Source organism: Poecilia mexicana, unplaced genomic scaffold (assembly GCF_051168715.1).
Source record: "Poecilia mexicana isolate PSO_F unplaced genomic scaffold, ASM5116871v1 scaffold_16, whole genome shotgun sequence".
NCBI classification, from domain to species: domain Eukaryota; kingdom Metazoa; phylum Chordata; class Actinopteri; order Cyprinodontiformes; family Poeciliidae; genus Poecilia; species Poecilia mexicana.
Window position 1 is genome coordinate 19,384,298 of NW_028263385.1, and position 16,189 is coordinate 19,400,486.

At 43.2% G+C, this 16,189-nt stretch overlaps 1 protein-coding gene and 2 long non-coding RNA genes across 3 annotated transcripts; all 3 read left to right on the top strand.

Annotated features, from left to right (window-relative positions):
- The first annotated feature begins 3,843 nt into the window (after positions 1 to 3,843).
- LOC148155059 (uncharacterized) lies at positions 3,844 to 4,413 on the top strand. Its single transcript, XR_015765658.1, has 2 exons — positions 3,844 to 3,981; positions 4,182 to 4,413. It is a non-coding gene; the product is annotated as an uncharacterized LOC148155059 (long non-coding RNA).
- Positions 4,414 to 11,278: 6,865 nt separating this feature from the next.
- LOC148155060 (uncharacterized) lies at positions 11,279 to 11,842 on the top strand. Its single transcript, XR_015765657.1, has 2 exons — positions 11,279 to 11,410; positions 11,611 to 11,842. It is a non-coding gene; the product is annotated as an uncharacterized LOC148155060 (long non-coding RNA).
- Positions 11,843 to 14,185: 2,343 nt separating this feature from the next.
- Positions 14,186 to 15,239, top strand: LOC148155061 (sialic acid-binding Ig-like lectin 14). The gene is made up of 3 exons (XM_088014086.1): positions 14,186 to 14,228; positions 14,326 to 14,697; positions 14,811 to 15,239. The coding sequence occupies exons 1-3, from the start codon at positions 14,186 to 14,188 to the stop codon at positions 15,110 to 15,112; spliced, it is 717 nt and encodes a 238-aa protein (XP_087870212.1). The 3' UTR covers positions 15,113 to 15,239.
- The last annotated feature ends 950 nt before the right edge of the window (positions 15,240 to 16,189 follow it).

Sequence of the window (16,189 nt, forward strand, 5' to 3'; positions counted from 1 at the left end):
CCCCACAGTCCAAAAACATGACTGTCAGGTTAACTGGTCTGCCTAAATTCTCCCTAGGTGTGAGTGTGTGTGTTCATGGTTGTTTGTCCTCTCTGTGCTGCCCTGCGACTGGCGACCTGTCCAGGGTTACCCCGCCTCTCGCCTGAAACATTGACTGGAGATGGGCACCAGCACCCCTCCCAACCCTACTAGGGACAAGGGAATAAGAAAATGGATGGATGGATGTTGTTACGACTGGCTCAAGGTCATAACAAAACGGGAGACCATGCAGGGGTTAAAGTGCATTTAAATTAATATTTATTAACAAAAACAACAATGGATTGTGGATACCAGTATCAGTGGTGTAATGCAAATGCTTGGATGTATTGTATGAGTGTATATGGAAGTGTTGAAGTGCAAAAACAAAGACAAACGCAAATGTGCAAAAAGGAGGGGAGCTGAGGCCTGGCAACAAACACCACCAGTGTCAATCGGCAGAGTGGACGCTGAAGGCGACCCAGAAGACGGAGACAGCCTGGTTCAAGTACTCTGCGCTCCCAATCAATGAACCAGAGACACCTGCAAAGGGGAGGAGCACAAAGACAGACAAAAGCAACACCTGCAACCCAGCCTACAAGGCCCAGGGCCGTAACACCCCCACCCTTAAGAAAAGGGCCCCAAAGGGGAACCTTTAAAAAAAACAAATTTAAAATGATGGGGCTGGTAATACATTACCGAAGATCTTGGTTTTCAGGAGGACCACCGTCACATCAGCCTTCATGTCCCACAGCCATAAGATGCTGTGCCCATCATGTCCGGTCACTGGTTAAAAAGACTGGCAAAGAATGGTAGGCAGCTAAAACAGGACATGTCCTTAATGCGTCAACACATTTAACGTACCTTACGAAGAGAGAACCCACTTACGAACACAGACCTGACACACAAGTGACCTACCACAGGTTCACAGCCAAATCAAAATGGATTCACCCAGTTACCACTCGCAAAAGCAATAACTAGTAATCCAACCAGATCTGAACTGATGTTACCTAACACAAAAGGTCACAGCAACAAGTGGTCCACTACCACAAAACGCTGCTCCACAAGTCAGGTAACCAAGCAAGTGACCAACAAATTACGGAGAGTGACACCCACAACAGATCACCCTTAGCATGGTCCAGCACCATACTCAAAGTTACTGCCGTCTCACAGCCAGCAACACCAAAAGGGCATCAACCAAAGTGAGCCGACATCTCCGCAACACCAAACAGTCACATCATTGCTTCACAAATTTTTCCCAGGGTTCTCATCACATGACCAACAAAACACAGAGAGCCACACGCATAACAAACCCAGCATGGTCCAGCACCATACTCTTATGGGTTTCAAACAAAATGTGGGCCAACTCCTACACCAGAACGGTCATTTCACAGGCACAATCAGGCTCAAAGCACTCTTTCCTTCCACTGAACTTGAAACTCAAACAAGTCCGTTTGCTGCCCACCAGACAAACTAGTGACACTCGACAGTAAGGACGGAGACGAGTTACAAGGCTCAAGCACACAAACCTCAAACAAAATTTAAAATTTGTAGACGTGCCGATCACATACCTACGGGACACTCCAGTGATCATCATAATGCTCTGCCATCATTATAACTGCTCTTAGCGCACATCTATAAGACATTCTTTAACCATTAAAAACCTCAACCTGATCCATGGTTTATAAGCGAGAAAACACGCACAATAAAAACTCCAAAAGCGACCACCCGCAGCGTGTCCCCGCTATCTGCCTAGCGAAGAAGCTTACAAACTCAACCCTAGTCTTCGTGAGGCGTGGCGATGAGTTCTTATGCATTTGAAAACCAGTGGTACGAGAAAGGCGACCAGCAGCCCGTCACCTCCTCGAAACCACGGAATGCTCCCGAGCCGATGAAGGGAAAGGGGAAGAAGGAAGCTCTACCCGCCGTACCTCCACACTAACAGAGAACGCGGTGAAACCCCTGTTGGGAAACGCCGCTAAAAACCTACAAGGGGACACCTACTCAACACATCACAAGTCTAGATTAAAAACTTGACACTTACCTATCGCTAAACTAATCCATGGAACAAGCATCCCTCTCCAATACAACAAAAATGCACCGCACTTCATCCAAACCACCTGCATATCCCCCAAGAGCGCACAAGTCCAAATATGGATAATTACGTCACGGGATTCCCCCGTCACAAATTAAACGCATGGAAATTAGCGTCCCAGAGCCGAACGCTAACAAGCAGTTGACCAATACGGTGGCCGACAGGTGCAAATGCGCACCAAAAGAGAAAACATGCAAACAAAAGAAAAGACACACCCCCGAATCAAATGCAGCAAACAAAAAAGAAAACACCCCCGAATTAGAAAACACCCCCGAATCAAATGCAGCAAACAAAAAAGAAAACACCCCCGAATTAGAAAACACCCCCGAATTAGAAAACACCCCCGAATTAGAAAACACCCCCGAATTAAATGCAGCAAACAAAAAAGAAAACACCCCCGAATTAGAAAACACCCCCGAATTAGAAAACACCCCCGAATTAGAAAACACCCCCGAATTAAATGCAGCAAACAAAAAAGAAAACACCCCCGAATTAGAAAACACCCCCGAATCAAATGCAGCAAACAAAAAAGAAAACACCCCCGAATTAGAAAACACCCCCGAATTAAATGCAGCAAACACAAAAGAAAACACCCCCGAATTAGAAAACACCCCCGAATTAAATGCAGCAAACAAAAAAGAAAACACCCCCGAATTAGAAAACACCCCCGAATTAAATGCAGCAAACAAAAAAGAAAACACCCCCGAATTAGAAAACACCCCCGAATGAAATGCAGCAAACAAAAAGTGTTGAAAACGGAAGTGCTCCAGACCACTATGGGGAGTCTAACAAAAAATAGCTGTGTCCGAATTCAGGCTCTGCATCCTTTAAAGCGGGTGTTCAGAAAAGCAGCAATGGCGACAAAATAATTTTTGCTGTATTACACTTAAAATTACACAAATTTATTTTTTACAATGTTTTTAGGCGAGAATGTAGATGTATAGATCTGAAATATCTGCTCGGTTCATTAATAAATCACCTACTTCCAATATTGCTCCGACGTTTTCGGAGATGTCTTCTCCCGCTGCATTAACAGCCAGCTTCACTCGCAAGCTGTCAGCTGGCCGGGCGCTCCATGTAGATATTAATAAAGTATTTAATTTATTCCTGAGCAAATGGGTTTGACTGATTAAAGTTAAGCCTTCAAACATAGTTTATTTAACTGTAATGTCTTACTACCTGAGATCTGGAGAGTATTTGAAAATGAATAATATCCCTTGTATACATTAAACATTTTAGAATCAGACAGATTTTCTTTTTACTATGGAACAACCTTTATTACAAAAGGTGAAGAATAATACAGAAATAAAGAGTAAAAAACAACTGAGTCCGTTTTTTTTACTTCGTTGCTCTGTGCTTCACGTTGTCACGGTTGCTAAGCAACATAACGCCGAGATGGAGGCTAGGCAGCTAGCCGGAGGCTACAGCTTCTCTCTTCTGGTCGTCCATATTCGTGGCCTTCGAAGGATCCGTCTTCTGTAGATCGGGCCGTTTCTCACATAGACATAATAAAAGGACAGACGCCTAATGGACCGCTCTCGTCTTATCAATACATACTTATATAAGTATACAAACATAAATAAATAATCAATAATACTGAATAATATACATTAGGCTATGCATGATTATGCACGCACACACACACACACACACACACACACACACACACACACACACACACACACACACACATATATATATATATATATATATATATATATATATATATATATGTAACAGTGTTTAGGTTGTAGAATCCCACTTGCTTTATGTATCAGTGCAATGGGGAAATAGCGCCCCCCTCTCTGTGTGGTTGGTTATATACTGCTGGCTCCTGCACTCAGTGCCAGTCTGTGAAAGCTGCACAAGAGGTGAGTTTCATTCTTCAGCACACCGAGTAGAAAGATGTTAGCAATCGATAAAACATAATTTTTATTAACTTAGATAAATAGAGTGCAATTAATATTTACTAGATTCGTGCCTGGCACTAATTTTTGCACTTTCATTTCATTATAAAACACTTCATGTGCTAAGTTTAAAAAAAGCTAACATAACGCTCGCTCTGTTGTAGTGTGCTGATTGAAGCTGAGCCGTTGCACTGATTCCAACCCGATATGTTCTCATTCAGGTACATCATTTATTATTGTATCCTTCATTGTATGATCTTTAAAACATGATTTTTACTACACTCAGTGCCAGTCTGTGAAAGCTGCACAAGAGTGTGCTGATTGAAGCTGAGCCGTTGCACTGATTCCAACCCGATATGTTCTCATTCAGGAAATAAACTGCAGATCACCCAGAAACTCCTTGTCTTCTTTAAAACTACACAACGCAGAGTCGAGGGGTTACTTGGGCTGGCCTGGTACAGTGGAGTGAAGCAGAACCCGGTTACATTGGTGCCGTGACCCGAGCTTCTGCAATCCTGTATCTGAAGCGGTGCCGTCTATTTCCTGGACAACGGTTGGAGTCGCCACATGGGCCGTGGGAAACCCCGTAGAATTTCCCTCTTTTCCGCTATTTGCGGTTTTCTATTGGAACACTGAGGTGGGATTCTGTACATCTGGTTGAAAATATATAATAAAAAAAAAAAAAAAAAAAAAAAGACCGATGCAGATCTGAATCATGACAGACTTTTCTGGTTTTGGGAGAGGGAGGGGGACAGTTAGTTTTACCCCACTGCAGTCATTTGGCAGGGGTAGGGCAGGTTTGCTGGCAGCCCCAGTCTCATCCACACCTAGGCCCGTCTTTGCCGAGTTAAATGAAAAACCTGTTGATGGTGACTATGATGATTCCCATCATTCTAAATCAGACGCCAAACCTACTAAGGAGAACCTGTATGCAGAGATAGCGACGCAAATTGGGGTTTCTATTGGAGAAAGCATTGCATCTTGTATTGAGTCTCGCTTGGGCTGTGGACTGGGAAACAGTGTTCTTGGGTCTGCCAGTAATGTGCTCTCAGAACCTTCACTTTTGAATGTGATTGTGAAATCTGATGTTAAAGAACCTGTGTGTTTTAGAGGGGATGGTTGTGACACATGCAGTGTGCAGGAATGGGAGGAAATGATAATGACCTATTTGAAGAAAAGAGGAGTACAGGTAGCTGAACAAGCTGATGAAGTGCTTGTTAAACTGGCAGGGAGGGCAAGAGAGATTGTCAGGGTGGGCATACGTAGTAAGCCATCCTTATGTCTTAAGGAAGGCCCAGAGCCTATTTTTGAGATCCTCAAGCAGCACTTTAGTGACACTGCCTGTTCAAGCATGCCTCTGGCTGATTTTTATGCAACATTACCTGCCTTAGGAGAGACACCTTTTGACTACTGGCTCCGGCTGAACAGAGTCATGGAACTGACAGAGGACTGTCTCAAAAGACAGAATAAGTCCTTCGCGTATCTGACAAAAGAACTGACTGCAATGTTCATTCGTCACTGCCCAGACTCAGAACTGTCTCTTATTTTCAAATGCAAGCCGTTGCAGCAGTGGACACCTGCTGATATACACGACAAGTTGCTAGAGCATAGCAAAGATCAGAAGTGTGGCCCTCAGCAGAGTGCATCCAGTGCTTTAAGTTTTCAGCGACAGGAGGTGAGTCCTCATGTGCCACAGGTGACATGCGGCAGTAAATGTACCACACCATCACCAACTTCTGCCTCAGTACCATCTACTGGACTTAATGCACCAGCGCCTGCTGATCGTCTTGATCATGTGATCGCTCTGTTGGAGAAAGTTCTGGAGGGTCAACCCCGACAAGCAAAGCCACCTGCTAAAGATGATGTCAGAGCTCATCGAAACCAAACACACAAAGTCATGCCCTGTGCAATCTGTGGTGACACTGAACACTCTACCTATTACCACTGTAGAGCCAATCAGTTGTGCTTCATCTGCCATGCTGGTGATCACACACGGGCTCGGTGCCCCAGGGCCATATCTAACAAAGTGAGAGGGCCTGAATCAGCTGCCCAGCAGCTGGGAAACTAGTTGGCCTACATGTGGAGGGGGCAAGTGTTAGGCCTGAAATTGTGCCCCAAGAGACTGATTTTGATGATTTGGAGTCTGTGTACCAAACTGTCTATGAGGAACGACAGCTTGGCCATCGACCAGTACTTCAGAACACCCAAAGACTGAAACAACATGATGAACTGTTCTATGAAAATGTGACCCTTGGTGGCAAAGTATCTATTAAAGCAATGCTCGATAGTGGCTCCATGGCCTGCACCCTCAGTACCAACCTGATGCCCCATCTCTTAGATCATGCAGTATTGCAGTCCCCCACCTTGCAACCCACTGATGTTGTACTTATTGGTTGTGGAGGTTCGAAGACAATCCCATCTGGTGTGTGTGACATTACAGTGGAAATGTATGGCTGCAAAGTTGTTGTGCCTGTGCTGGTGGTTGCAGGACAAAGGGAGGACCTTATCATAGGCAGCAACTTTATGAGACATTTGGTCAATCGCCTGAAGGCAAAAGATGGTTTGGGGGTGGGATGCAGCAGGATCTTAAATACAGAAGACATGTCTAATCACAATGTGTTGAGTTTAATGTCAGAAGTGGTGGTTCCAGAGAGTGTCAGTGATAAGATTGGAACTGTCAAGCTAAAGAGAGCCATAACCTTGGAACCATTGACAGAGCACCTGGTCTGGGGCAGGCTGCAGCTAGGAGGTAATGAGGAAGTGGGCAGTGCTGTAGTGATAGAACCCACAGCAGCAAGGTCAAGGCCAAGGTCAGTTATGGTTGGGAGAACTGTGGCACATCTTAAAAGTGATGGGTGGCTCCCTGTAAAAGTATTAAACCCCTTTGAGAAGCCAATGACTTTAAAACGAAACATGAAGCTGGCTGATGTGTTTACCTGTGCAGCAGTGGAGAGCTTCAGCCCCACTGACTCCTGTTTACAACAGAATATACAGCTCCCAGCTACTGACTCAGCACAGTGCAACGATGAGCAGAGTCTAGTTACTGATATTTCCACCTTGCCTGATCATCCATCTTCAGGGCGAGAAACGGGTGACAGTAGCTCTTTACATGCAGTGCTGCAACATCTGGGGCTGTCTGACATTGATATCAACTCATGTGAAGTGTCACAAGCTAGCAAAGAAAAACTAGTTGACCTCATAGCTCGGTTTGAGTCCATTTTCTCAAGAGACAAGCTAGATTGCGGCAAAGCTACGGGCTATCTCCATCGGATTCGAGTAGTAGATGACAAGCCATTCCGGTTGCCATGCCGACGTGTGCCACCAACTCATTATGACAAATTAAGACAAGCTCTGAATGAAATGGAGGAACGGGAAATAATCCGAAAGTCTTGCAGTGAATTTGCATCACCTTTGGTCTTAGTTTGGAAGAAGTCTGGTGGTTTAAGAATATGTAATGACTTTCGCTGGCTTAACGCTAGAACTGTCAAAGATGCCCATCCTCTTCCGCATCCAGCAGATGCACTGGCTGCTTTAGGAGGAAATGGATTTTTTTCTACAATGGACCTGACTTCAGGCTACTATAATGTGGAGGTGCATGACCAGGACCGCAAGTACACGGCATTCACATCACCGTTTGGGTTATACGAATACAATCGTATGCCACAAGGACTGTGCAACAGTCCTGCGACCTTTATGAGGATGATGTTGGGCATTTTCGGAGATCAGAACTTCCTCAGTGTGCTGTGTTACCTTGACGACGTCCTGGTTTTTGCCCCCACTGAAGAAGTGGCACTGCAGCGCTTGCATATGGTGTTCCAGAGACTGCAGGCTCACAATCTTAAGTTGGCTCCAAAGAAGTGCCACTTCTTGAGGCAGTCTGTGAAATTCCTAGGGCACATTGTTAATGCTGATGGAATAAGGTCAGATCCTGACAAAATAGCATCCATTACATCCCTTACGGAAGCAGACCTCATGGAAGATGGTTCTAAGGTTCCATCCCAGCAGAGGATCCGCTCGTTCCTGGGAATGGTCATGTATTACCAACAATTTATTGAGAACTGTTCATCCATTGCAAAACCTCTGTTCCGGTTGACATCTGGAGAGAGAGGCCCACGTGGTCCCGGGAGAAGGCGCCGGTAGGCCCGTGCGAAGCTGCGTGAGGAGGATTGGACGGATGACTGCAGGACAGCATTCTTCAAGTTGAAGCAGGCTCTGTTGGATCGAGTGCTCCTGGCCCATCCAAACTTCGAGGAGCCCTTCCTTCTATCTGTTGATGCCTCCAGCAGCGGCCTTGGTGCTGTGTTGTCACAAGTTCCGGCTGGGGCTTTGACATCAAGGCCAATCGCCTTTGCCAGTAAGACACTTAGTCACGCACAGTCCAAGTATCCAGCGCATAGGCTGGAGTTCTTTGCTTTGAAGTGGGCAGTGTGCGATAAGTTTCATCATTGGCTGAGGGGTCATCAGTTTACAGTATGGACCGATAATAACCCTCTGACTTACATACTGTCTAAGCCAAGATTAGATGCATGTGAGCAGAGGTGGATTGCAAAACTGGCGCCTTTCCAGTTTGACATACAGTACATCCCTGGTCCTAAAAATGTGGTTGCTGATGCACTGAGCAGGGAACCCTTTGTGCAGCCCACTGCCTCCCATCGTTTAATAAGAGTGCCATACAATGATCTGCTGGCTGAGGCAGAGGCAGTTGCCACAGGTGGGGTGCAGGAGGCTTTCAGATGGACGGTTCACTCACCTGAGGAGCCCCCAGGCGATGTCCAGCCTATTGTTTCTCAGTGCACAGCTGTTGTACAGGCCAGAGGGCTGACATCTTCTGAGGTGGGAGCTGTCTTCCAGGTTCATACAGAACATGAGTCCAAGGTGTGGCCACATGCTCTCCTTCTGCCTCAGTTCTCTCAGACTTTGCTCACACCGAACCAAACTGATTCTGAAATCTTTTCGCACGACGAGCTAGTGAGGCAGCAGCGGTGTGATGATACACTGTGTAGGGCAATCTTCTATGTAGAAAGGGGGCGAAGACCATCAAGGAGAGAGCGTGCCAAAGAAGTGACTGATACAAATAGACTTCTGAAGGCATGGAACAAGTTGACTGTGAAAAATGGTGTGTTGTATCGAGTCTCCAAGAATCCTGTAACAAAGGCAAAAACCTACCTGTATGTTGTCCCACCTGCCCTGCGTCCTGCTGTACTGAAGGGAGTCCATGATGAAGCAGGCCACCAAGGTCAACAACGAACCCTTTATCTGGCCAGGCAAAGATTTCACTGGTCTGGGATGGCTAAACATGTGGCAGAGTATGTGAGGTGCTGCAAGCGATGCATTGTTAGCAAGTCACCTGAACCAGAGGCTAGAGCACCTTTAGAGAACATCAGGACATCAGAGCCCCTGGAACTGGTCTGCATAGACTTTTGGTCAGCTGAAGACTCTGCAAACAAATCAGTGGATGTGCTTGTGGTCACAGACCATTTTACAAAGATGGCGCATGCCTTTTTATGCCCCAACCAGTCTGCCAAGGCAGTGGCGCACCAACTGTGGCATAACTATTTCTGTGTCTACGGCTTTCCAACACGTTTACACTCTGATCAGGGAGCGAATTTTGAGAGTACACTAATCTCTGAACTATTGAGTGTTGCTGGTGTCCAGAAGTCCCACACGACTCCATATCACCCAATGGGTAATGGTTCTTGTGAAAGGATGAACCGCACCTTGGGCAATATGATTCGTGCCTTGCCTCCGAAAGCTAAGCAAAGATGGCCTGATGCACTGAAAGCCCTCACTTTTGCATACAACTGCACTGTTCACGAGACAACCGGTTTTGCTCCATTTCTGTTGATGTTTGGCAGGGTCCCAAGACTCTCAATTGATATAATATTTGGCTCTGTCATTGACCATCATGACGTCACAGATTATGACCGATATGTCCAGACACTAAGGAAAGACCTCAAGGAGGCGATGGACATTGCACAAAGAACGGCAAGCAAACAATTGCAGCGCCACACAGATCTCTACAACCGGAAGGTCCGGGGATCCCCAGTGGAGATTGGAGACCGTGTTCTTTTAGCCAATAAAAAGGGACACGGCAAGAGAAAACTTGCAGATCGCTGGGAGAATGTTGTCTATACAGTTTTGGACAAGAATGACACAAGTCACACCTTTAAGCTGCAGAATACTTCCACAGGCCAGGTGAAGATTGTACATCGCAACCTGTTAATGCCAGTGAACTTTCTCCCTCTCGAGGATGCTTTGCTGCAGGAAGAAGTGGATTTGTCTTCTGAATCTGGCTCGCTGATGGCGGATGGCGATGGAGAGACTGTGGGCGGAATGTCTGTGGCATCTGCTGAGTACAGGACAAGAGCTTGGGTTTCTGACTTGCCATCTGAAGTGCCCAATGAGTTCCTGATGACTGAGGATATTGAACCAGAAGGCGCTGTTGTGGACCATCGACTGGCCTCTGGCTGCGCTCCCACTATTGACTCTGATGTACAAGAGAATTCGACCAGTGATGTGCAACACTCCGACCTGGTCATGTCCATGGATCCAGCTACATGCTCTTCTGCTTTGGGGGCGGCAACCACTACTGGGCATGACCCAAACTGTTTACCTTTGATTAAGGTTCATGTCTCACCTGAAAATGTTGTGCCCTCTGGGGATCGCACTGTTGTTGACAGGACGGTGAGGAACCACAATAGATCAAGGGTGGGAAGGTTACTTAAGCCTGTTTCTAGATTGATAGAGATGATGCACCAGAAAATAGAAAAGGTTTGATTCTAGTGAAGACAGGGTTTGTTTTATTGTATTTGTAATAGAAAACTGTGTCTCGGAACAAACAAGGTGCTCTTGTTTTCATTTGTCTGTATCAGGATGGCGTATGGTTATAACAGGTTGAAATATGTAATGGGCATATTTTGATTTTTTTTTTTTTTTTTTTTTTTAATGATTCCCACATGTGTGATGAAGGGGTCTGGCCAACTTCTTCTTATACTGATTCTTTTGAGAATAGTCATCTGACTGGATTTTCTTTGTAACTGTACCGCCTGGAATTTGCTGAGCAGATTCATCACATCTCAATGGCTCTGTATATGCTGTTGGACATTTTCTAGAATGTTCAGTGTGTTTTGGTTCTCTTTTTCTCTTCTGGTTGCTGTGGTGTATCTGACTTTATTTTTGGGGGTGGGGGGGGTGTTGCTTTTGTTTGTGATATTTGTTTATTTTGGGGTGCAAGTGGAATTCAGCAGGGGGGAATGTAACAGTGTTTAGGTTGTAGAATCCCACTTGCTTTATGTATCAGTGCAATGGGGAAATAGCGCCCCCCTCTCTGTGTGGTTGGTTATATACTGCTGGCTCCTGCACTCAGTGCCAGTCTGTGAAAGCTGCACAAGAGGTGAGTTTCATTCTTCAGCACACCGAGTAGAAAGATGTTAGCAATCGATAAAACATAATTTTTATTAACTTAGATAAATAGAGTGCAATTAATATTTACTAGATTCGTGCCTGGCACTAATTTTTGCACTTTCATTTCATTATAAAACACTTCATGTGCTAAGTTTAAAAAAAGCTAACATAACGCTCGCTCTGTTGTAGTGTGCTGATTGAAGCTGAGCCGTTGCACTGATTCCAACCCGATATGTTCTCATTCAGGTACATCATTTATTATTGTATCCTTCATTGTATGATCTTTAAAACATGATTTTTACTACACTCAGTGCCAGTCTGTGAAAGCTGCACAAGAGTGTGCTGATTGAAGCTGAGCCGTTGCACTGATTCCAACCCGATATGTTCTCATTCAGGAAATAAACTGCAGATCACCCAGAAACTCCTTGTCTTCTTTAAAACTACACAACGCAGAGTCGAGGGGTTACTTGGGCTGGCCTGGTACAGTGGAGTGAAGCAGAACCCGGTTACATATATATATATATATATATATATATATATATATATATATATATATATATATATATATATATATATATATGTTTTCCAGCCTACGAGTTCTGGTTTAAGAGTGATTCAGCAGCTGAGATTGGGTCCAAAATCCGATAAGAGATTCATCCGTGCTGTGCAGTGAATCTGTCTCTCCCTTCTTCCTCACGTCGTAGGAAACCTTCAAAACAAAAACGGGACATTTTCGAGTTATCCTACGTTGACTGAGTTAAATAATTAAATAATAGCCATTGTCATCTGTGTAAACTTTGCTGGTGAATGTTATGATTTTTATAATATTGTTTCATTTCTATAGTAGGCTCTTGTATCAGATAATCTAAATGTTGGAGAATGACTGAAACATTTTAAGATTTACGGAATCTCGGTTAGCTGTCAGAGCGGGGGCTGAACACCAAGCACTATAGCTAGCATTAGCTGGTATTTCGCCAGTGGACATAAATACAGTATAGTAATATTCTAATCACAAAAATACACAGTAATATGTCCATCTTACTTGCGAAAAGTCTGTCGAGCCCTCACGTCAGTAGTCCGTCGATCCGATCAACAATATTCCGCAGTGCTGAAGGCATCTTCTGCTGTTTTGGTTGAGCAAAGCAAAGTGTATTTGCGCCGGAGCAGCCAATCGTGGGGGGGAGGGTGTACTCTTTTATTATGTCTATGCTTCGAAGGATCAGTTTCTCAGGGCCCTTGAAAGGATGCAGAGCCTGAATTCGGACACAGCTATTTTTTGTTAGACTCCCCATAGTGGTCTGGAGCACTTCCGTTTTCAACACTTTTTGTTTGCTGCATTTCATTCGGGGGTGTCTTCTTTTTTGTTTGCTGCATTTCATTCGGGGGTGTTTTCTAATTCGGGGGTGTTTTCTTTTTTGTTTGCTGCATTTAATTCGGGGGTGTTTTCTAATTCGGGAGTGTTTTCTTTTTTGTTTGCTGCATTTAATTCGGGGGTGTTTTCTAATTCGGGGGTGTTTTCTTTTTTGTTTGCTGCATTTAATTCGGGGGTGTTTTCTAATTCGGGGGTGTTTTCTAATTCGGGGGTGTTTTCTTTTTTGTTTGCTGCATTTAATTCGGGGGTGTTTTCTAATTCGGGGGTGTTTTCTTTTTTGTTTGCTGCATTTGATTCGGGGGTGTTTTCTAATTCGGGGGTGTTTTCTTTTTTGTTTGCTGCATTTGATTCGGGGGGGTGTCTTTTCTTTTGTTTGCATGTTTTCTCTTTTGCTGCGCATTTGCACCTGTCGGCCACCGTAGACCAATGCAAAACAAGCGCTCACAAACAAGAACGTAATTCAATTAACACGGCAAGAACAAAAGCCAAACTTACCGAACCGAACATAACCGACAGAACCGCCTCTTGCCTGAAACATTGACTGGAGATGGGCACCAGCACCCCTCCCAACACCACTAGGGACAAGGGAATAAGAAAATGGATGGATGGATGGATGGATGGATGGATAAAACAAAAAAGAAAACTGGTTCTCATGTAACATCGCTTGTTTGCAGATTTCTTTACATTAGCAAACAATACAAGGAAAAGCATTAGCTACATTAGCAAACATGTTTAAAGGAAAAGCAGTGAAATTATATATTTCTTATTGCATTTTAACATTTATCTGAGTACTGCCATGATGTCAGCAAATTTTTCTTACCACATTTTTATGCATTGGTAATGTTATGGAACTGATTAAAAATATAAAATTTCCAAAGATTTGATCTGATGTCAAGCGTTACTATATTTAATTACTCCACCCCTGATGCTGGGTACACTGTGCTGACTTTCAGGAAGTGATTCATTAGGATACAATGAACTGATTTTACATGATAACCTTCTAATTCAAAGACCACATTGTTACAGATTTTATTTAGTGCTTGTGCTACATTTATTTTTTTCCTCCATCTAAAATTTGTTCATGGAAAAAGTACAAAATAGCTACATTATAATCCGCTTATAATCCACTTATGACGTGGGGAAAGTTTGATTGTAAACTGTAACAATTTCTGACTTCAAGGTCTAAACTTTTGCTTTATAAGCACAAGAATCACTAGACTCAACAGGACAGAAACAATCTTTGTCTGGAAAACGTTCAATTCTTTAAAGATTTAATTTCGGTCATATGTTAAAGAAACTAAAAGGTGAGTGGATCATTACTTTGAAGATTAAGAATTCACTAAAGACTTTTATACCAATCTTTTTGTTGGTTTTTAGACTTCTAGTCAGCTGATGATGGATCTGAAATTGTGGCTCTCAATTCTGATGGTTTGTGGTAAGTTTAATCTTAAAATGACAATTCATGGAATATCATCATTCTATCACTGTCTACTTGCTAAGAAAGTATTCTTGTGTTTGTGCTTTTATTACAGGATTGACTGAATTTCAAGTCTTGGGTAACGACTGGCTCATAAATGTGCCATCAAGTATCTCTATTCTTCAAGGTTCATGTGTGGTCATTCCCTGTACATACTCGCATCCCCAGACAGATAAAACATTGAACATATATCGGGCATTCTGGTACAGAGGGTATACGTTGGTCGCAACGAATGTCCCCGAGTTGAGACTAACGCGCGAGTTCCACAGTCGAACCAGAATGACAGGAGGCGTTGAAAGTGGCAACTGCACCTGGAAGCTGGATGGCGCCAGATTTAGAGACGCTGGTTCATTTTACTTGAAAATTGACATTCCACAACTTAATAGCTTCTCCTTCTCAAACAATAAGGTGACCCTCAATGTTCTCCGTGAGTATATTAGAGACCTTTTCAGTAATTCTATACCATTTACTTTAAGATAGTAAAACATGCTTAAATCACTATTTAACAAGTGATTTTATGAAAATTGTTGATTTGTACAGGACTTCCTAAGCGTCCCGTGATGACTATAGAAGTCAGTAATAAAGTGACTGCCACCTGCAAAGTTACTCACATCTGTCCAACATCTCCTCCACAAATTTCCTGGAGCCGCTCAGGAACCTCTACAGTGATGCCAAAACAGGAGAATGAAAGGATGTGGTCAATAACGTCAACCATCACCTTCACCCCTCAAGAAGCCGATTTTAGGAAGGGTTTAGAATGTACGGTGAGATTCCACAACAGTAAGACTGCAAAGGGCTCTGTGCTTCTCACCAGGAAGAGGAATCCAAGAATGGAGTACTAAATTAGAGCAAAATTTTGTTAGCTATCTGCCATAATGACAGTGATTTGGCAGAAAAGGACTGAATTAGTAAAACTACAAAAAAAAAAAAAATTACATTCAGAGAGACAAGAAATTCTTATTGATGCATGCTTTGATTCATATCACCTTCTGAGTTTAACTTTACCTAAATCTTTTGTTAGAAGAACAAAAGTTAGGAGTCTTTTTTATCTTTAATGGTTTTCTAATAGGATCTATGGAACAATCTTGTTTTGCTGGTTTCTTTCTTTTACTCTTCATCAACTCTAAGATGATACACTGACTATTAAATGTACGTCATACTCTTAGTCTACAAGTTTTCCTTTTCTTTTCTATTAAATATTTCATCAAAGTGCTAAGATTATAACATTTGTGTGTTTATCTCTTAACTTTTGTCTCAGTTATCTGGAGTGTGTGAAGTGGGGGACTGTCATGGCTGCAGCCTCCCATTTGGGGTGAAAATTAAACTTTTTATTTAGTACTTAAAATAGACCACAAAGAACCTTCATCAACAGAAGAAGTGCACAAATAGCGACAGAAGTAATAGTGTTATGCAATTTAAATCTACATTTAATGATTTACTGGGTAAATTTTGCTGCCAGCTAAATATTTTTACCAGTGGGAGAGTCCTTTAAAAAAGAAATGTAGATGGAAACATGAACTTTTCTCTACTAATCAGAATATGATAGTCTTTCCTCTTTCAAAGATTGAGATAATGACCTGATGCATTATATTTAAGTAGTTTGTCAACTGCACTGACGAAAAGAAAAGAGGGGAAGTAAAATTAAAATGACTATGCTGTTATTTTTGGCATTTTTCATGCTTTTGAATAACATAGCATATCACAGTTATGCATTGCTAACTTTTAAATGGTAATCTTCATCTTTGCATGCTGTGTTACTGTTGCACTGGAGTAACAAAGCATGCTCTGGTGCTAAGGATGAGCTTCAGGTTGATGTATACATTGATACACTGATGTATTGTGTTATCGACATAAAAATGCACTTTAGCTGCAGACACATTCTTTCAAGTGCCATTTGGAAATTGAAATAAAGAATAAGG